The sequence below is a fragment of the Eulemur rufifrons genome, chromosome 6, assembly GCF_041146395.1.
Source record: "Eulemur rufifrons isolate Redbay chromosome 6, OSU_ERuf_1, whole genome shotgun sequence".
In the NCBI taxonomy this organism is placed as follows: domain Eukaryota; kingdom Metazoa; phylum Chordata; class Mammalia; order Primates; family Lemuridae; genus Eulemur; species Eulemur rufifrons.
This window is the reverse complement of record NC_090988.1, coordinates 58,729,334-58,750,667: the sequence shown is the minus strand read 5'-3', so window position 1 is coordinate 58,750,667 and position 21,334 is coordinate 58,729,334. Positions and strand designations below refer to the sequence as shown.

General features: G+C 35.5%; 2 protein-coding genes across 2 annotated transcripts; both read left to right on the top strand.

The window, feature by feature from the left end:
- Window positions 1–7,206: 7,206 nt before the first annotated feature.
- On the top strand, window positions 7,207–8,160 carry LOC138384891 (olfactory receptor 5P4-like). The gene has a single exon (XM_069470550.1). It carries the CDS (start codon window positions 7,207–7,209, stop codon window positions 8,158–8,160), a length of 954 nt encoding a protein of 317 aa, XP_069326651.1.
- A 10,312-nt stretch (window positions 8,161–18,472) lies between these two features.
- On the top strand, window positions 18,473–19,418 carry LOC138384194 (olfactory receptor 5P76). Its single transcript, XM_069469501.1, has one exon. It carries the CDS (start codon window positions 18,474–18,476, stop codon window positions 19,416–19,418), a length of 945 nt encoding a protein of 314 aa, XP_069325602.1. The 5' UTR covers window position 18,473.
- The last annotated feature ends 1,916 nt before the right edge of the window (window positions 19,419–21,334 follow it).

Here is a 21,334-nt window from a genome sequence, read left to right as displayed (position 1 = left end):
GGCTTGTCTAGAAAGAGAACACTGGGACCGAGATAAACGTGGGATGGGAGAAGAAAGAAATATCTTCAATAACTGGATCTCTGTCTGGCTCAAGAAGCCAAGGTTTTAGGAAAAAAAAAAAAAACTATGAAAGTGGGAAATGCCAAAGCTGAATTGAAATGTAGGCCATCTTAATGTGGAGAACGGCATTAGGGCTCTTCAATGCAGCTCTCTAATGCGTGACTAATTAAAAATCACATGACAGTGTCAAGAAAATAGTTCCAGCTACCTGGTCATAGCTGCTCCTTAGAAATGGTACAGGTGATTGCAGCCATAGCTCAGAATAATTATGTAGCTCCAAATGCAGCCCCAAAACTAATTAGATCTATGTAGTTGTAATACCTATATACAAATAATGAAGAGAATTAATGAAACCCCTGAGATCTTAGTGAGTATCTCAGCCAACATAATGGTGTATGAATACATAAACACACCTAATTGTCTCAATCTAACTGGATTTTCTCACATTGCATTTTCCAAAGGATGTTAAACCTGTGCATGTCTGGTGCTGAGGTACTTTTGGTCTTATATTACAAATGGTCCTAAATCTTGGATAAATAAGCCCTGCCGTACAGAGATAATTCCTGGAGTCTGTCATTATATTTGACCGGCAGGTAGCTTTCATTCTTTGTTCTTGATATAAAAATGTCTTTTGCATTTGTAGTGGAAGCTAATAGTTGCTTATTTGAAGGGGATTCTTATTTATGGATTACTCATTCATTGCTAGATATTTTAACATAAATCATTTCATTTAACATAGTGGCTATGTGAGGTAAATATTACTATATCTCAATTTTAAAAATAAGGAAAGTGAGGCTCAGAAGGATTAGGGAACTTTTCCAAGATCACCTGGATAGTAAGTGGGAGACCTAGAATTTATTCCCAGAACTTTGGGCTGAAATTTTATTTTATTTTCATTGTAGCACTGTATGTCATGCCTTGCATATCATACTGGTTGGCACTCAAATCGTGTTTTGAATTCATTTGGATATTTCATGTATATATTTTCATAAAAAATATAAGATTTATTCCAGATTTGTGTTTTTTAAACTTCTTACACAATCCTGGGACTAATTAATAAAATCAGAGATTTAGCATTCTTTCACTGTATCAAGTTAATTCATGTGATAAATTGATCAAATCACATTGAATTAATAGTCACTGCATAAAACATATTTGTCATAGGTTGACTAAGAATAGAGGATTGCTAGTTACCTCTATATTTTGTAAAGAGATATTTAAAATGTTATAATCTTTCAAAAAGTAGCAAATATTCCATTTGTTTATTCAGGCGACTTACACATGGTCAATTCAGTTCCTCTAGAAAACAATAACATACCCTCTTCCTCAAATGGCAGGCTTCTGATATTTGATGGTACTTTGAAAGTATTATCTGATATTTGATAGTAGTTTTGGTTTGTTTTTGGTTTTGTTTTTTCTTTGAGACAGGGTCTCACTCTGTTGTCTGGACTTGAGTGCAGTGGCATGATCACAGCTCATTACACCCTCAACTCCTGGGCTCAAGTGGTTCTCCTGCCTCAGCCTCCTGAGTAGCTGGGACTACAGATGCAGGCCACTTCAGTCAGCTAATTTTTTCTTTTGTTTTCTTGGTAGAGATGGGGTCTGTTCTCCAACTCCTGACCTCAAGGGATTACAGGTGTGAGCCACTGCGCCTGCCTCTTTCCTTTTCTCACTTTCCACCTTTCTGAACCTTTATGGTATCATGATCTTGCTTGTAAACAGAGTATAAAGAAAATTTATTTTTTAAATGCAACATGAACACTGTTTATCTTTTGACAAACCACTTGAATTTACTATGATTGCTGATTTATTTGGATTTCCACGATTGTATTTGGTTCTTTCTATTTACTTTGCTTTCAATCTATTCTCACTGATTTCTATTTTTTTTGCTTCTTTTGCATTAAATTAATTTTTAAAATTCTTATATTTTTGACACTAGTTTGAAAATTATGTGTTAATTTCTATCCTCTAACACATCCCTAAACTTTAACATACTATATAGATATTCAGAAATATCTTTAACCTTCTCTTAAAACCAGAACTTTAGAATTCTTTAACTTTGTCATAGACAGAATTCTAAAGATCATCCTGAAGATTCCTATCCCCTGATTTTTCAATCAAACACTAATCTCAATATTGCTATAAAGAGATTTTGCAGATGCAATTGAAGTCCCAAATCAGCTGACCTTAAAACATGAGATTTTCTGTAAAAGCCTGACCTAATCAGGTCAACTCTCAAAAAACAGAGCATGTTCTCTGGTAGCCAAGAAAGGAATCAGAGGGATAGGAAGTACAGGAAGGAATTGGTGTGTTGCTGCTGGCTTTGAAAATGGCGGGGGGTCATGTGACCTGGAATACAGGTGGCCCCTGTAAGCTGATAGCCAGAAAGGAAATGGAGACCTCAGCCCTACAACAGGCTGGATTTTGCCAACAACCTGACTGACTGGATTTTGCCAACAACCTGAATGAGCTTGGAAATGGACTATTTCTCCGAGTCTCCAGATAAGAGTCCAGCCAGGCTGACACCTTGATTTCAGCCTTGTGAAAACCTGAGCAGAAAAACCGTTTAAGCCAACCCAGACTTCTGACCAAGAGAACTGTGAAATTATAAATGAGTATTGTTTTCAGCTGCTACGTTTGTAGTAATTTGTTATGCAGCAATGGAACACTAATTCATACTCCTTTCAAACCACTTCCCATTTTACATGTTATTGTTTAATATTTTCATTTCACTATTTAAAAAAAATTAATACACTTTATTTTTTCAGAGCAGTTTTAGGTTCTAGCAAATTTGAGCAGGAAGTACAGAGAGTTCCATACACCCCCATCCGCACACGTGTGCAACCTCCCCCACTATTGGCATCTTATACCACAGTGCTACATGTTCCGGGCTGATCATTAAACTTCCAGTCTGATAATTCCAATATTCCAGCCATATATGTCTGGATGTTGATGGTGGGTCTGATGCTGATCAGTCTCTTCAAATTGTGTTTTGTGCCTTTTATTACGGTGTGTAATTTTTTAAAGCATACATGACGTACTGGATAAAAGTAACCGCAGTAAACAGGCCTTTAGTAACGTAGCGGTACAGTGTGGCCGGTGGTGAAGTGTCTGCAGATTTCCGGTTAGGTCTCAGTGTTTGGTGAGCCTGCGCCCCTGGACTGTGAATTTCTCCAGTGCTTCGTGGCCCCCACTCCCATGGACAGGATGGCTGGAGGGGGTTGGTGTGTATTTTCCTTCCCCCAGGTAGGTTAGGCTCTGATATAACCCAAGCAGGTTAGACTCCGGGAAAATACTTTCTCCTGACGGCAGGCCTCGTTAAGAAGAACAGAATTCTCTGGCATGTTTCAAAGTAGTTATTTTTTTCCCTTCCTTTATTGGAAGCCTGAGGGAATTTTTCACGGATATTCACCTTGAAGTCCTGGTAGAGTTTCCTGGAGGTAAGGCTCAGAAAAGTATAAGGGCTCCCGTAAAACCGCTGAAATTTTCCCCTCTCAGACTTGTCCACACTGAGCCTCCAGCAATTCATCAGTTACACTTTAGGTCCCCCTTCCACCCCCCCAGTACAGGTTCTTGTCATGGTTTCTGCTCATGTGTCTGCCTATCTCTCCAATTTGGGGGGCAGTGGTTTGCCCTGGGACCTCACCTCTGACAAATCTGAAGAAGAGCTGTTAATTTTTCAGTTTACTCAGCATTTTACTTGTTACCAGCAAGTGGTGAATTAGAAGCTTCTGACATGCCAGACTGAAACTGGAAGTCTCATTTGGCATTATTTTCCCCCCCAAATTAATCACTGTTGTTATAATTATTATGCACTCAACATTTACATATAATTACCCATATATTTGCCACTATATCTACACACTACTTCTACTTGCGTATAAAGACCTTCCTTCTGGTTCATTTTCCTGCTGTCTTTACTTTTTTAGAAATTCCTTTAGTGATGTTCTGTTTGTGGCAAATATTGCCATTTTTTCTTTGTATCTATTCTCCTCATGCTGAATTACAGATTGACAAATGTCTCTAGATGATTGCAATTCTGCTTCAGCTTATCTTGCTGGTCATTATTCATTGTTTTCTCAAGCCTTTTAACTTGTAATTTATTACTTTATTACTCAAGTCTTCTGGCTTCTATTGTTCCTGTGTAGAGTTTGCTGTTAGTCTAATTGTCATGCCTTCGTAGGTAATTATATATTATTATTGGCAAACTTAAGTGTTTTTTCTTTGTCTTGGCATTGTTTCAGCTTTACTGTATTGATATATCTCTTAATTTATTCTAATTGTTATTATTTGTGCTTTTTCAGCCAGTCTCTATTTCCAAAATTGCCTCTACTCTATTTTTTTCTAAGTTTTCTCTCCTGGAACCCACATTGAATGTGAAAATGGGCCCTTTCATTCAATTTTCTATCTTAATGACTCTTTCACTTATTCAGTTATTTTTGCTTCTCAAAATAACTTGTTTTCTCAAAAACACCTTTATATCTGTTTCCAGGTTACAATTCTTCTTTTCAGTTGTATCTAATCTACTTAACTATATCTTGAGTTTTAATTAAGTGACAATGTTTTCCATTTCTAGCAGTTCTTTTCCATTCTTTTATAAAATTTGTTTTTTAAAATACAGTATCTTGATCCATCCTTTGATTTTTAATATTATATTTTATTTCTTTAATCATTTTAAGTGCAATTATTTTGTATTCTGTTTTAGATAATTCTACCATCTGGCATCTTAGGGATTAATTCTTCATTTCTTATTTGTGCTAACTCTTGCTCATGGTGGCTTATTTCTTCTTGTGTGTGGCAATTGTAGGCTGTGCATTCCCCTTTGGTGTGGCTTTATCAATATGTGATCTTTTGGGACTTGTAGTAAAGGTATATCTATTCAGATAGGATTAGCATTTGCTCTTTTAGGCAATGTTTGTTTATTTATTTCTGATAAACTATAGCACAACATGGTTTTAAATAGCCATTTTATTTATTCATAATAATTTTATGGATCAAGGAGTTGAGAAGGAGTCATCTAGGTTTGGCTATGATCCATGTGGCATCACTTGGGGCAGCTGTGACTGCAGAATCCACTTCCCAGATGGGGTCTCCACTCTCATGCCGGGCTGGGCTAGGTATCTGCTGGGAGCTCAGTTGTAGCTGTCAACTGACATTGTGGGCAACCACACACTGTGAGAAGTGAGAAGCCTAAGCCATCTCACAGCATGGCATCCATGTCCCCAGAGAGATGTTCCCAAGGATGAGTGTTCTAAGAATCCCAAAGAGAAGTTGCAAGGTTTCCTATGACCTAGTCTCAGAAGTACCAGAATATCACTTCTGCTTCTCAAGCAAGTCACTGAGTCCTGCTTAAATCCAAGTGGAGGGTAATTAGATGCCTCCTTCCATGGGAGTAGTAAAACAAAATTTGTAGTCTTTATCATCGATATGTCTTTAATATGTCACTTTATACTATAAATATCTATAATATCAATATATTATAGTAACATTCCTATACTATTGCCAATGCATGACTACATTATGATAATTCAAAATTTGGGGATTTAAACTAAACAAGAAATGTAAATTCAAATCCCAAACATGCATCAGGATAGACAAATTATAATTAATTCTTAGGAAAGGAGGTTTATGGTTTTATTTCTCTTTCTCAGAGACTAGGCTGAGACAGAAGATTTTCCTTCTCACCTCCCCTGGCTAAGAAGAGGATATTTTAAAGACTGCCATTTCACTGAGGCTGAAGGCAAGGATTCCTGCATTATGAGTACACATGTGGGAAGCGGGCATGGGAGTCTCAGTCTCAACTCTCCAACTTGCAGAGGCCCAAACCGTTACCGTCAATGTCTTCACAGCTATTACAACTCAGGTCCTTAGTAGTAGAATTTGACAAACGTCTCTAGACAGTTGCAGTTCTGCTTCAGGTTATTTCACAATTATCAACTCCCACGTCACTTTTGGTTGGTGGGGATTTCCTTGATTACATGAAAGCTTGCTTTGCATTCTGAACATTTTTAATATATCTAAGCTAGCAGTTTATCCAAGTATTTTGTTGAGAATATTTTAAGATATTTCATGTTCTCAGATTAAGTTGGAAATATGCCTTCATTTTATTTATTTTTTGCATTCTCATGATTAAACCTACTCATTAATTTTTTGTTAAATGGAAGAACTCAATTTCCTTCTATTTATGGATTACTCTGTTGTTCTCACATGGCTGGCATAGTACAAACAATTGACCCTTCGTTAACGTATTTCAATAGACACCTTATTGATATATTATTATAAAATATATCCATTTTGTTAGGACTGTACAATACCTAAAATACAATTAATGACTCAAAGTGTATTTATTTCTCATGTTGCTCTCAGGATTAAACTCTATCTGCAGCTTCCATTTACAGCTCCTCTGTAATTATATTAAGCAGATTAGATGCTGTTACACTGTTCTGACAAATTAATCTGGAAACTCAGTGTGGTCTAACACAACCTAGATTTATTTCTCACTTCCAGTATATTTTCAGTACATACGCTATTCACATTCACTCAAAACCGAAGCTGGTGGGATGTACCCCTATATTACAGTTGTGTCACGTAAAATGCATCACAATGGACAAGGAAGAAAGAGTTGCCCACTGACAATTTAATTCGATCCTGAAGAGAGACACTACATTTCCTCTCAGAGCACATTGGCATGTACTGTTCACAGTCTTACCTAACTGCAAAGGGGCTGGTAAGTATGGTCTCTAATATGCCTGGGAAATCGAGACAGACTGGATAGTGCTAAACAGAAGCATAAAGTCAGGTACTTTGACTATTCTGGTTCTCATCAGGTTCTCAAAATATTATCACTGTGTCACTCAACAACGTGAGTGGATCAAATGACAAATGTGAGTGCTAGCCATGTACAAATCTGAGTCATTCGTCCCTTAGTATCTGTGGCTTTAGGATAATGGATATTAATATTCTCAAGTCATGTTTAATGCAACATGATTAGAAACCTTTAGGGAAGTATAAGCATTAGACAAAAGTAGTATCTACATTTTGATTTTTAGTAGACTGAATGTTTAGATAAATATATTAATTATGAGATCACTTAATTTATTCTAATATCCACTGATTTTTATTTCAATAGGCACCATTCCAAGAAAGATGGAGACTGAAAACAGCACAATGGTGACAGAGTTCATTATTTTGGGGTTAACAGAAGAGCCTACTCTTTGTTCAGTTTTCTTTGTGGTCTTTCTAGGAATCTACGTTGTTACCATATTGGGCAATATCAGCATAATCATGTTAATCCGAAGGAGCCCTCAGCTTCACACCCCTATGTACCTCTTCCTCAGCCATTTGGCCTTTGTGGACATCGGCTATTCTACATCAGTCACACCTATCATGATTGTGAGTTTTGTAAGGAAGAGAATTGCTGTCCCTGTTGCTGGCTGCATAGCCCAGCTTGGCTCTGATGTTGTCTTTGGGACGGCCGAGTGCTTCCTGCTGGCCGCCATGGCCTACGATCGCTATGTGGCCATCTGCTCCCCACTTCTCTACTCCACACACATGTCTCCCAGGGTCTGCATCCTCTTGTTGGTTGTTTCCTATGTGGGTGGGTGTGTGAATTCTTTGTCATGTATCAGCTGCTTATTGAGCTTGACTTTCTGTGGGCCGAATAAAATCAACCATTTCTTCTGTGACCTCCCACCCCTGGTGAAGCTTTCTTGTACCCATATTTATATTGCTGAAATATCTCCTACCATCTCAGCTGGGTCAATCATTGTAATCGCACTGTTTATCATAATTGTTTCATATCTGTGTATTCTCCACTCGATCCTAAAGATGCACTCTAGCCAGGGAAGGCACAAGGCCTTCTCCACCTGCACCTCTCACCTCACTGCGGTCACTCTGTTTTATGGGACAGTTACATTTGTTTATGTTATACCAAAATCAGGCCACTCAGATGATCATATTAAAGTGGTGTCTGTGTTCTACACAGTAATAATCCCCATGCTCAACCCTCTGATCTACAGTCTGAGGAACAAGGAGGTGAAAGAGGCCATGAGAAAATTGATAGTGAGAATACATTCCTCATTTGAAAGAAATCCAGTGTGAGTCCAGAAATTGTAAAACAATTTTTTTGGAAACATATGTTGTAGATGTTTATGTTTTCCTTTAGCCTTGTTTGATAGAAAGAACTATCTTAAATATACAATGCCAATATGTTGATTCATGTCCACTGTATAAGTCTATAAAGTCACAAAATAAAATATATCATTTTCACGACAATCTGAGTTCAAATTAAATGTGTACATTTTAGAGTTAGGATACCTGGAGAATATAGTTCCACTTTTTCTGTCCTCTGCCGAGTATTTACAGAGTCTATGATTAGAGAGTGTGTTTTTTTCCTTGAGCTAAGTAGTATATATTTTTTAAATGTCATAAATTAGCATCTTGGAAAGAATCATGTATTCAATGAACTTGCAATTGATGATAGTATCGACACCCCATGTCACTTTTCTGGAAGACCTGGCCTCTTTTACGCAGGGTTATCCTAATCTTTGGAAATAGTGATGCTGGCATCTTGGAAAAGTTTTATTACCATCTAATCTAAACTGGAGCAAAAGAGTTCATTTCACAATTTTGCCACCAGGAGACTCAATCCAGGTAACACAGAAGGAACTCTGAGTGCTTATCTGACAAGCCTTTGAATAGTAGGGACGTGTCCCAAGAGGTGCTGGTGGGGAGTGGGCTAGGCACAGTGCAGCTTGCTTTCAGCTAGCCAGTTGGTATTTCCACAGCATAAAATTATTGACTGAGATACCCAGGCTGATGCAGGCCTGGAACACAGCCGCCATCCTTCTTTGTAATGTCTCTCAAGAAGGTCTTCATTGACACTACTTCTGTCACTTGTTCATTTTAGGTATCCAATTCAATGGTCCTGGTATATAAATTGGTGAAATCATAACTCTTTGCAAACAGGCAGGGATACAAAGTTAACCTGTGGAAGGAAGTAGTTTAAAGAATTCCTGGATACTCAGAACTCTGGTGGTTGAAACTATTCAGCTGCTGTTTTTGAAAAGGATGACACCATAGAATTCAGGGTAGACCCCAATTTTTATAATGAAATAATCAGGCAGTGTTAATGATCATCACTTTGGAACTCTTATGTTGAACATTTCAGTAAATGCATGTATCAGCCATTTGTATATCCTCTGTTGTGTAATTTGTTTTCAGGTCTTTTCTCAATTTTATTCTTAGATTTTAGTTTTATTTTATATATATATATTTTTTTAATTTCAGAATATTATGGCGGTACTAATATTTAGGTTACATGTATTGTCTGTGCCCTGCCTGAGTCAGAGATACGAGCATGTCTATCCTCCAGACAGTGCTCACCACACAATTAGGTGTGGATATACCCATCCCCTCATCCTCCCTCCCATTTGCTCTATACCCAGTGAATGTTACTTCCATATGTGCACATAAGTTTTGGTCAATTAGTACCGATTTAATGCTGAGTACATGTGGTGCTTGTTTTCCCATTCTTGTGATACTTCACTTAGTAGAATGGTCTCCATCTCCATCCATGATAAAGAAGAGGTGCTAGTTCATTGTGGCTGAGTAGAACTCCATGGTATACATATACCACATTTTATTAATCCACTCATGTATTGATGGGCCATTGGGTTGTTTTCAAATCTTTGCAATTGTGAATTGTGCTGCTATAAACATTTAAGTGCAGATGTCTTTTTTATAGAATATCTTTTTTTCCTTTGAGTAGATGCTGAGACATGGGATTGCTCGATCAAATGGTATTTCTACTTGTAGCTCTTTGAGGTATCTCCATATTACTTTCCACCAAGGTTGTACTAGTCTGCAGTGCCTCCAGCAGTGTATGAGTATTCCTCTCTCTCCAGATCTGCACCAACGTATGCTATTTTGGGACTCTTTGATAAAAGCCATTATCACTGGAGTTAAGTGATATCTCATTGTGGTTTTGATTTGCATTTCCCTGATGATTAGAGATGTTGTGCATTTTTTCATGTGTTTGTTGGCTATTATTCCATCTTCTTTTGAAAAGTTTCTGTTCATGTGCTTTGTTCGCTTTTTTTTTTTTTTCTGAGATAGAATCTCACTCTGTTGCCCAGGCTAGAGTACCGTGGTGTCAGCCTGGCTCACGGCAACCTCAAATTCCTGGGCTCAAGCATCCTACTACCTCAGCTTCCTGAGTAGCTACAGTAGGCATGTGCCACCATGCCCGGCTAATTTTTTCTATATATTTTTAGTTGTCCAGCTAATTTCTTTCTATATTTTTAGTAGAGACAGGGTCCCACTCTTGGTCAGGCTAGTCGCATATTCCTGAGCTCAAATGATCCGCCTGGCTTGGCCTCCCAGAGTGCTAGGATTATAGGCATGAGCCACCGCGCACAGCCACTTTTTTCGCTTTTTAATGGGGTTGTTTGATTTTTTCTTATTGATTTTCCTGAGTTCTATATAGATTCTAGTTATCAGCCCTTTATTGGATGCGTATCATGTGAATATTTTCTCTCATTCTGTAGGTTGTCTATTTGCTCTAATGATAGTTTCCTTGGCTGTGCAGAGGCTTTTTAATTTGATCAGGTCCTATGTATATTTGTTGTTGCAGTGATTGCCTTTGGGGTCTTGTTCACAAATTCTTTCCCTAGGCTGATGTCTATAAAAGTTTTCCCAACATTTGCTCCTAGAATTCTTATAGTTTCATGTCTTAGGTTTAAGTCTGTTATCCACCATCAGTTGATTTTTGTGAGAAGTGTGGATCCTGTTTCAGTCTTCTACATGTGGCTATCCAATTCTCCCAGCACCATCTATTGAATAAGGATTCTTTTCCCCAGTGTATGTTTTTCTCTGCTTTGTCAAAGATCAGGTGGCTTTATGAGGATGGTTTTATATCTGGGTTCTCAGTTCTGTTCTGTTGGTCTATGTCTCTGTTCTTTGCCAGTACCATGCTGTTTTCGTTACTATAGCCTTGTAGTACAGTTTGTAGTTTTCTTATTGATATGTTCTTATTATTAATATAATGTGTCATGAGTCCTTTTTGAGATTTGTATATTTTAAAGGTATACTCCCATTCTGAAGTTTGCCCTGTCATTCTCTTAATTGTATGTTTTGGTGAACAAAACTTTTCAATTTTAATGAAATCTAATTTAACAATCTTTGCTTTAATGATTAATGTTTTGGTGACGACTTCAAGAAATCTTTGCCTAATCCAAGGTCACAGTGATATTCTCTCATGTTTTCTTCCGGAGGGTTTATGCTTTTGAAATTCATGGTTGGGCTGAAATTTTAGGTGTTTTTTTTTTTTTCTATGAATTCAACATAGGCAAGGCCCACAAATCTACTTACTGTGAGAATGTGTGGGACTATGCGATTTCTCTCTTTATACCAGCTCCTCCTTTGCTGCTGATTTCTAGGTAAATTCCTGGGAGGCTATTGTTGAGTGAAATGATTTGTTCTCGCATTTGGATTTCTTCTAAATTTCTACCTGTCCAGGCAGTCTGCACTGTCATCCAAGCACTGGCTGATTCCACCTCATCTCTTCAGTCTCCAAGACTGTGGCTGGCCAAAGTATTCACCTGCCCTCAGATATGCAAACTGGCACAGTTCTTTGCTCGCCTATGTGGATATGAGCTCATCAACGCTTTCATGAATCATCTATTCTTGGTTCATTGCATATATAAACATGATTTTCATTTTGTCTAGATTTTTCTTGCTATGATGTGATCAAAGGTTTTTTTGTACATCCTTCTATATCTTAATTCAGACATGCAAGTCCCACTTCTATTAATGTTCATACATCTAGAATTCCTGGAATACATCTAACTTGTATTGCTTTTCTATCCACTTTATTATCATTGAATTTGTTTTACTAATGTTTTGTTTAGGATGTTTGCATCTATGTTCATGAGAAAGTTTCCGCTATCATTTTCCACTCTTGAAATGAAATTTTCAGCTTGGGCTATAAAAATAAAATATGACTTGGAAAGGATTTCTTCGATATCTTTTCTCAGAAGAAATTTTTACAGGATTGGTGATATTTATGTCCTAAATAAATGTATGCTATTAATATTGAAACCATTTGTGCCTTCCCTTTTGTGGAAAATTCACTGTAAGAACCATTTTCCTTAATGGGCAAAGGCATATTTAGTTTTTTCAATTTCTTTCTATGTCATTTTCGGTAAGGTGTTCTTAAACTAGTTTATCAGTTCACTTCTATTTCCAAATCATATCTTCTTATTTTGTATTTTCAGTATGCTCTGTAATGTCATCATTTCATTCCTGATGTTATTATTCTTCTATTGTTATTAAGTCTTATTAGAGTATTAGAGTTATATCAATTTTATTAACATTTTCAAAGAATAAAATTTTTTATTTGTGCTTTTCTGTATTGTACATTAATTTTCTATATATTAAATTTTTATGTCTTTTTATTATTTTCTTCATTATTTGCTTGGGTTTAATTTAGTGTTCCTCATTTAAATTCTTGAGAAAGACACTTCGATCATTGTTTTCAGCCTTTATTTTGCAATATATCATGGAAAAGATATATTTTTTCCTTTCTAGGTAATATATTATGCAAAAGATGGCTATGACTTGCCTTATAGTGATTAGTTTAGTTGGGTCTAATATGAGTTAATGTGTTATATTTTAGTTATTTAATTGAACACATCTGATTTTTATCATGATTTCTTTTTTGACTTTTGTGTTCTTTACAAATACGTTGCTTATTTTCCAAAATGTTGGAAATGTTTAAGTTATATTTTTGCCAGAGGACATAATCTGAAAGAATTAAGTGCCTAAAAAAATTGAGACTGGATTTGTGGCCCCATTTATGATCAGTTTAAAAAATATTATTCCATGTATAATTACACTAATGCACTCTGGAAGTATTTGCTGCAGTGTTATAAACATTTCAATGGGATTAAATTTAGGTATAACTTTCAAATTTCCTAAATTTTTACTGATTTTTTATTGCTTTCTCTGTCAGTTATTGAGGTTTTTGAAAAGATTACAGTTATTTATTAAAATAAAATTTTCTTTAATTCTGTCAGTTTTTATGCTTTCTGTATTTTGAAGCATCTTTGCTATGTACAATGAATTTAGACATGCTTTCCTGAATGATTAAGCATTTTACCAATACAAATGCACTAATTTTCTCCAAATATATGCAAACCATACATCTGATAAGAAGTTAATATCCAAAATATATAAGGAACTGAAATAACACAATAGCAATAAAACAAATAACCTGCTTAAAAATGGGAAAAGAACTTAAATAGTCACTTTTCAGAAGAAGGCATACAAATGATCAATCAGTATATGAAATGATATTCAACATCACTATCATCAGGGAAATGTAAATCAAAACCACAAGGAGTTATCACCTCATACTTGTTAGGATGGGTGTTATCAAAAACCAAAGCATAACAAGTGCTGGAAAGGGCATGGGGAAATACATTATTGATGGCATTGTAAATTGGTATAGCCATTATGGAAAACAGTATGGAGTTTCTTTAAAAAGTTGAAAATGGACTACCATATATTCCAGCAATCCTGTGGGTGTATATCCAAAAGAACTGTAATCATGTTATCAAAAAATATCTGCACCCCCATGTTCATTGCAGCATAATATTACTATCACCAAGATATAGAAATAACTAGATGTCTGTCGATGGATGTATAGATAAAGAACATGAAGATACACAGACACACACACACACAAACTGGAATATTATTAATCATGAAAAAAGAAGTACATTCTGACATTTGTGAAAGCATGGATACAACTTGAGGATATTATGCTAAAAGTGAAATAAGCCAGACACAGAAAGACAATTACTTCATGATCTCACTTTTATAAGGAATTTAAGTAGATGAACTCATAGAAACAGAGTAGAAAGGTGTTTGCCAGGGGTTGGAGGTGTGGGAGAAAAGACAGGATTGGGATTAAAGGGTTGGAATTTTCAGTTACAAGATGAGTAAATTCTGAGGATATAATGTATAGCATAGTTACCCTAGCTGATGATGCATGCTTGAAATTTGCTAAGAGAGTAGATATTAAGTGTTTTCACCACACACACACACAAACTGACTATGAGGCAATGGATAAGATAACTAGCTCAATCGTGGTAATCATTTTACAATGTATATGTTTATCAAAACATGACATTTTATGTTCCAATTTCCCTGATTTGATCATTATACATTATATACATGTATCAAAATATCGCATAGACACCCAAAATGTACAAATATATATGAATAAAATTTTGTTCAAAACATGGTGAAAATCTTAAATATATACAATTTTAATTGTCAATCACACCTTAATCATACCATAAATAAAATATATTTTGTATATTACCTTTGCATACTGAGATCTTAGTAAATTAATACTATAATACTAATATGTGTTTTGTAGCTATCTTAGAATTTCCTGTTTGAACAGTTACATACAAAAGGGGGCATTTTTGTTTCTTCCTGTTTCGCCTTTATGCTGTTTGTTACTTTTTATTTCCTTATTTTAATACCTGGGACTTCCAATATAATGTTGAATAGAAGTGGTGAGGATGGACCTTCTTCCATTTTACCCAAATGTGGATGGAAATCATTCAATATTTTACCATTAAGAATGATGTTAGTTGAAAGTTTTTCATAGATGCTCTTTCTCAAGTTTTTGTTGTTGTCATAGTTGTCATTGCTGTTACTATCTTCCCCTTTCCTGCTTGCATACGGACTATTTAAACTTTCTTAAAATTCCATCCGAATTTTTATACTGCCAATTTTGGCATACCTCTTTGCATTATGTTTTTAGTGATTCCTCTCAGAATTTCAACATATGCCTCTAAATTTTCAAAGTTTACCAAGAGTTAACAATGTATTAAATCACATAAAATATAGAGACTTTGACACCTTATATGTTTCTTTTCTTCCTGCCACCTTTGTGTTATAGTTGGCACATGTCTTATATCTCTGTACATAAAGATCCCACAAAAAGATGTTACAATTTTTTACTTGGTGATTTGTATGAATTTTAAAGGAATTAGGAGAAATACAATATTTTTCTTAACTTTATTAAAGTATAATTGACAAATAAAAATTACATATATTTGTGGGGTGCAATGTGATGCTTTGATATATGTACACATTGTGAAACCAAGTGAATTAATATATCTATCATTTCACATATAATTTTTTGTGATCAGTTAGTCTACTCTTTTAACAATTTTCAAGTGTGCAATATTATTATTGACTATAGTTACCATGATGTACAGTAGATCTCCAGAAATATGTATTATTAGTTTTATACTAAACCAGGTAGTTACTATTTTAGATTCTCTTCATGCATCCCTACAAAAAAGAAATTCCCATTCTCCTCTGGATCTCTTGCTTTCTGGTTGTGTGATCAAGGTCACTGGTGTAACAGCAATGTCTTGACTCCACTGGGACATGTGAGAAACCCACCGATTGCCTTTCAGATTGTCCATATCAAATATGAGGGAAGAATGTGTGTGCACCGAATTCCAGTCTACATTGGTTGGCGTTGCCCTGGGGGGTCTTAACAGCCTCCGTATCTGGGATATGCTTGCATGTGGACTGAGCAGGCTGCTAAGAGCTTCCCAGGTCTTAGGCTCCAGAGAAGGAGGGGGTATTATAGTGCAGAGGCTAGTGGTTAGCACTGGAAGCAGGAAACTGACAATGTGGGTCAGAATCTCCCAGCACAAGTTGCTTGGACTCCTCAGTCTCAGTTCTCTCATCTGAGAAATAATAATAATAAAATCACCTGCCTCATAAAATTTTGTGAGGATTAAATGTACGTAAACTGTTAAACATAGTTCTTGGCATAAAGTGAGCTCCAAATGAATGCTGGCTCTAATTTTCTTAGTGATGGTAAAGCTATTTTCTCAAAAGAGGGGCTTCAGAGGTTGGTAGAGGAGATTCTAAAATTAGGATTAGCAAGAGAATTAGGGTAAAATAGGGTCTTTGGTTTGAAAATACCAGTATTTCACCATCATCTACCTGTACTGTATAGTACTACTAAAGAGGTAACACATTGAGGCATCGACAGTGAGAGACTATTACTTATCTGGAAATTATCGGAACCTCCTTTTATTAATAATTTGAACTTCTTTGTACAACTTTAAAGGCATTTATTGTCTTACTTTTTCTCTGATAATTAATGTATGTCTTTAAAATTTTTTCTTATTTAAAATTCAACTTTACCTGCTACATCTCATATGCCTCAAGGTACCTAATGATATGTCTTGTAGATATCAATACAAAATACTGATCAATAAATAATAATATTGAATGGAAAAAGCTAAGGGTGGCATTTTATACCTGAAATTTAATACTGAATATTTCTTAATCAGAAATATCATAGTAAAATAGAAACCTATATTTATTTATAAGAATTTATTATATTATATTCTCTACTAATTATTAAACAAAGGTTATAGAACTATGCACCTAGATAGAAACAAAAGAATAAATTGATCACTTGAGAATTGACAGAATCTGGAAAATTAGTTGTTTTTTTGTGTGAATTGAACTGCTCAGTATCCACTGTAGAAAATAATGATGCTCCATGATGATTTTGAATTCACATTTGACCCTCTAGGGTTTTCAAAGATTTTTCCTCAAAGGAAAACAAAAATGAAAGATACCTATATAACCATTATGAATTTAATTTGTTACTGAAAGATGAATGAGTTCTCATTACAAGAGGTAAGACGTTGGCTTTTGTTAATGAATCTGATGTATTGATTTTCATTTACCCTTTGAGAACACTTTGTATCTGTACTGACAAGCCACAGTGCAAAAACAGGGCAGATCTGATCAAGCAATCAGCGAGTGAGCAACTTTGGCTGAACTGCTCTGTTTCCACCATCAGTTTCTTGTGAATAAACAGGCATAATCCAGGTCACCAGGATTCCCTGTTTATCTGCTCATGAGAAAGAAACTCAGATGGTCTTTCACCACTATTCAAAGTGGGCACTCTGCAATAATGTTAATAAACTCACTAGCTTTGAGACACTTTGGGCACTTATGGATTTTATAAAGACTGTACTTAAAGATTTAAAAGTGTAAAGATGATGTAAATATTTGCATAAAAGCTTACTTTGCTTATGAGTCCAAATGGTTTTAGTATGAAACAATAACATATTAGACAAAGCTTGGGACATAAAGTCCAAAAACTAGGAGATGAGGGTCAACTTGGCCACTAGCTGGATGATCCTTCATCAATGTTTAGGCTATACTTTATTGAGCTATATATTATGTTGAAAATAATTTTATTCATTCTGAAAAACCCCAATTAGAAAACACTGTTATAAAAGGAAGTTATCTGATTGATTCAAATGAATCTATCTTAATTATGTCATAAATATTAATCAAACTTTTTACATAGTGATTACATTGATGTTTCAAACTACTTAAAAATAAAACATGTAACCAAAATGTACCCCCATAATTTCCTGAAATAAAAAAATTTTAAAGTAAAAAAATAACGAAACAATAATATATTTAATTATAAATATTTTTTTACATAGCCACTTAACTTATGATAAAAGTGACCTAATTCATAACATTAATTTGAAATTTCTTTGTGGTAATAGGATCAAAACCAATTTTATTTCCTCTTTTTAAAAAATGGTCTTATTTAACTAATAGATACTGTGAAATATGTTACTAACCAACTTCCTCTTTGACACATTAGATGCCAGAAGACCTAAAGGATAAACTGTTATCCACTCATTGCCAGGTGTGTTGGACTTCATGGTATTAACTTTATTTGCTGTGTAGTTACTAAAGGAATGAACAGTGAGACTTCCTGGGGTTCATATTCTGACTCCAGCACTTGCTATGTTACCTCATCCAAGTTACATAACCTCTTTCAGATTCAGTTTATGCATCTATAAAATAATAATGAAACTAATATTATTTTGTGGAAAGTGAACCAGACTATGGATACAACTTTCTCAGTCCTGTGCTTAACATTTAGTAAGCATATAAAAAATGTTAGCTATTACTCAAGTCTATATTAAAAAACTCTATATGTATATTTTTCTTTTTTTGGTATACTCACCAATCTTTGTTGTTATTCTCATCTGTCTTATATTTTTATACTTTGAATTTAAAGCCACTTTAACTGCATTTTTGGAAATACTATGACAAGAAAAAAACATTATTTGAAAGAAGTTTTTTCTATTGTTTGTGATAAAAATAATTTTCAAAAAACAGACCCATCATTTCATATAAAAATATACTGGTACTTGAATATCTTTATAATGACTTCCCATGTGTACTGATGAAAATAAAACCAACAAATTTGTAACTACTGTACTGGTCTCATCACAGGTTCATTTTGGCACCAGCTACATTGTCTCATGGATTCCTGGGTGGATGGGAACCACACTGCTGTGACAGGATTCATTTTATTGGGCTTAACACATGATCCACTCCTTCGAGTCGTCCTCTTTATACTCATGCTATGTATTTACCTGGTGACCATATCTGGCAACCTCAGCACAATCATTCTAATCAGAATCTCCTCTCAGCTCCATCATCCTATGTATTTTTTTCTGAGCCACTTGGCTTCTGCTGACATAGGCTATTCATCTTCTGTCACCCCCAACATGCTTGTAAACTTCCTGGTGGAGACAAATACAATCTCCTACCTTGGATGCGCCATCCAGCTTGGTTCAGCGGTTTTCTTTGGGACATCTGAATGTTTCCTTCTGGCTGCCATGGCATATGACCGCTTTGTGGCAATCTGCAACCCGCTGCTTTATTCAACCAAAATGTCCACTCAAGTCTGTGTCCAGTTACTCGTAGTGGCTTACACAGGTGGTTTTCTTAATGCTTCCTCCTTTACCTTTTCCTTCTTTTCTTTATCTTTCTGTGGCCCAAATCAAGTCAATCATTTTTTCTGTGATTTTACTCCCTTAATTGAACTCTCCTGTTTTGATACCAGTGTCCCTGCAGCTGTTCCCTCATTTTCTGCTGGCTCCATCATCGTCATCACTGTGTTTGTCATAGCCATCTCCTACATGTACATCCTCATCACCATCCTGAAGATGCGCTCCAGCGAGGGGCGCCACAAAGCCTTCTCCACCTGCACCTCCCACCTCACTGCGGTCACTCTGTTCTATGGGACCATTACATTCATTTATGTGATGCCCAAGTCCAGCTACTCGACTGACCAGAACAAGGTGGTGTCTGTGTTCTACATGGTGGTGATCCCCATGTTGAACCCCCTCATCTACAGTCTCAGGAACAAGGAGATCAAGGAGGCTCTGAAGAGAGAGCTAGGAAGAAAAATATTTTCTTAGTGACATCTGTTATTTTATAGAATTTAATACAATAATGTTCCATAGATATAATCATAATAGGAAATTTTCTTTGGCCACAATATTGATGACCATACATCATTACCCAGTGTGGAGCATTTTTTTAGTACTAGATGGATTTATAGATATCATATAGTAAATCAGAGGCCTATAGTGAGTTACCTCTAATAAAATTAAGTTAAATTTACAATTAAGAACAAATATTTAATCTGCTGAAAATTCTAAATTGTATTCATTTTTTTCAAAAGAAGTTATCTGCCATAATTTGAATTGAAGACATGTGAACTAAACAGACAAGTCATCTGCTCTCTATACACCTAACAGACCTTGTTCATAGACAGGTAAGAAAACTTCTGTAAACACTTTTGTTTATAAAGTGTGAATACAGCAAGTCACATACCAATCACCAGCCCATGACATTGCCAAAATCCAACTGGATACAAATTGCTATTTTCTTGATCAAGGCCTAGTCCTAGTCCATGTTAAGTTTGCTCCATGTGACTTGGCTCTACGTTTTGGACCTTTTGGTTCCATCGTCTGGATCATCCTTGCTTTTCCAGAAAAATATTGCCCTTATTATAGCTGAGTAGTATTTTTTGTCATATTTCCTGACCATTGCAAGCTAAGATTCCACAGACCTTTCACTTTCCACTGTCCCTGTTCCTTGCAGTACAAGGTGATATATTTGCTTCAAAAATTTTGTGAGAGTGACCAGAGAAATGAAAATAAAAGCTCCATGGGATACTACTTTACACCTATTTGTACAGTTAGAATAAAAAAGCAAGACAAAAAAAAGTGTTGTTGAGAACATGAAAAATTAGAGCCCTCTTACACTGCTGGAGGAAATGTAAAACAGGGTAATCATTTTGGAAAACTGTCTTATAGTTTCTAAAACTATTAAAAATACAGTTACCCTATCACTCAGCAATTTCATTTCTAGATGGATACCCAAGAGAATTAAAACATATGTCCACAAAAAAAATTTTCCTCAGTGTTCTACAAACACTCACTGCCTATTGTTATTGAATACAGAAGTCTTTTAGCTCAGAGAAGAATCAGGGTTGAATGTATAAATTAAAGAGTAAACACTATTTAAGTAGTATTTTAATTGAAGAAATTGCATGAGAACCATACGTGGCTGTCAACATAAGGATATACAGGATAAACAATGGAATAGTCCATCATTTAAGGGTCTGGCAGAGTTGGAAAATCTAGCAAAGATTAACACAAATGGACAAGAGAGATAGGACGAAACTCAAACAGGAATGTAAGTTTGCAGAATACAGAAACGAAAGTGATTCAAGATAAGACAGTGTGGGTACTTGTTTAATCCTTCTGAGATTTGGCAATGTGGCGACTGTGGGTAACTTAGCAAGAGCAGTTTCAGAGTGGTGAAATTGAAGCCACACGGGAATGTACTTGATATGCAGCTGATAGGTGAAAAATAATTTCAGCAAAATGGCAGGCTATGAGCAGGAGAGTGGGGAGAATATTTCAGGAACAATGAGTAACACACTTTCACTGGGTCTCTCTGCTACATGAATGGAGGAGAACACAGGATTATAACATTGGAAAACAGTTATGCTTACAGTGGAGAATTCTCTACAAGTCAGTCTAATGAATTTAGACTTGAATAATTTCAACTGCATTACATTCAATCAGTGTCTGTAATTTATTGATTATAAAATCAGGTTATAAACTATATATTTACATTTATAGTATGATTTTCATGTTTTAAAAATAAAAGTTTGTTTTTTCCAAAAAAAACACATGTCTGGGAGAATAAATATCAAGTTGTTAGCAGGAGATAAATTGTAGAAAATGGTCTATTTTATTATTCATGGCAACTGAAGGAAATTGGTGACTCACTCAGTCTAGGTAATTGAGGGGAATTTAAT

What these genes read in the sequence shown, in the direction of transcription:
- LOC138384891 (XM_069470550.1), top strand. Translation starts at nt 7,207, where the DNA reads ATGGAGACTGAAAACAGCACAATGGTGACAGAGTTCATTATTTTGGGG.
- LOC138384194 (XM_069469501.1), top strand. Translation starts at nt 18,474, where the DNA reads ATGGATTCCTGGGTGGATGGGAACCACACTGCTGTGACAGGATTCATT.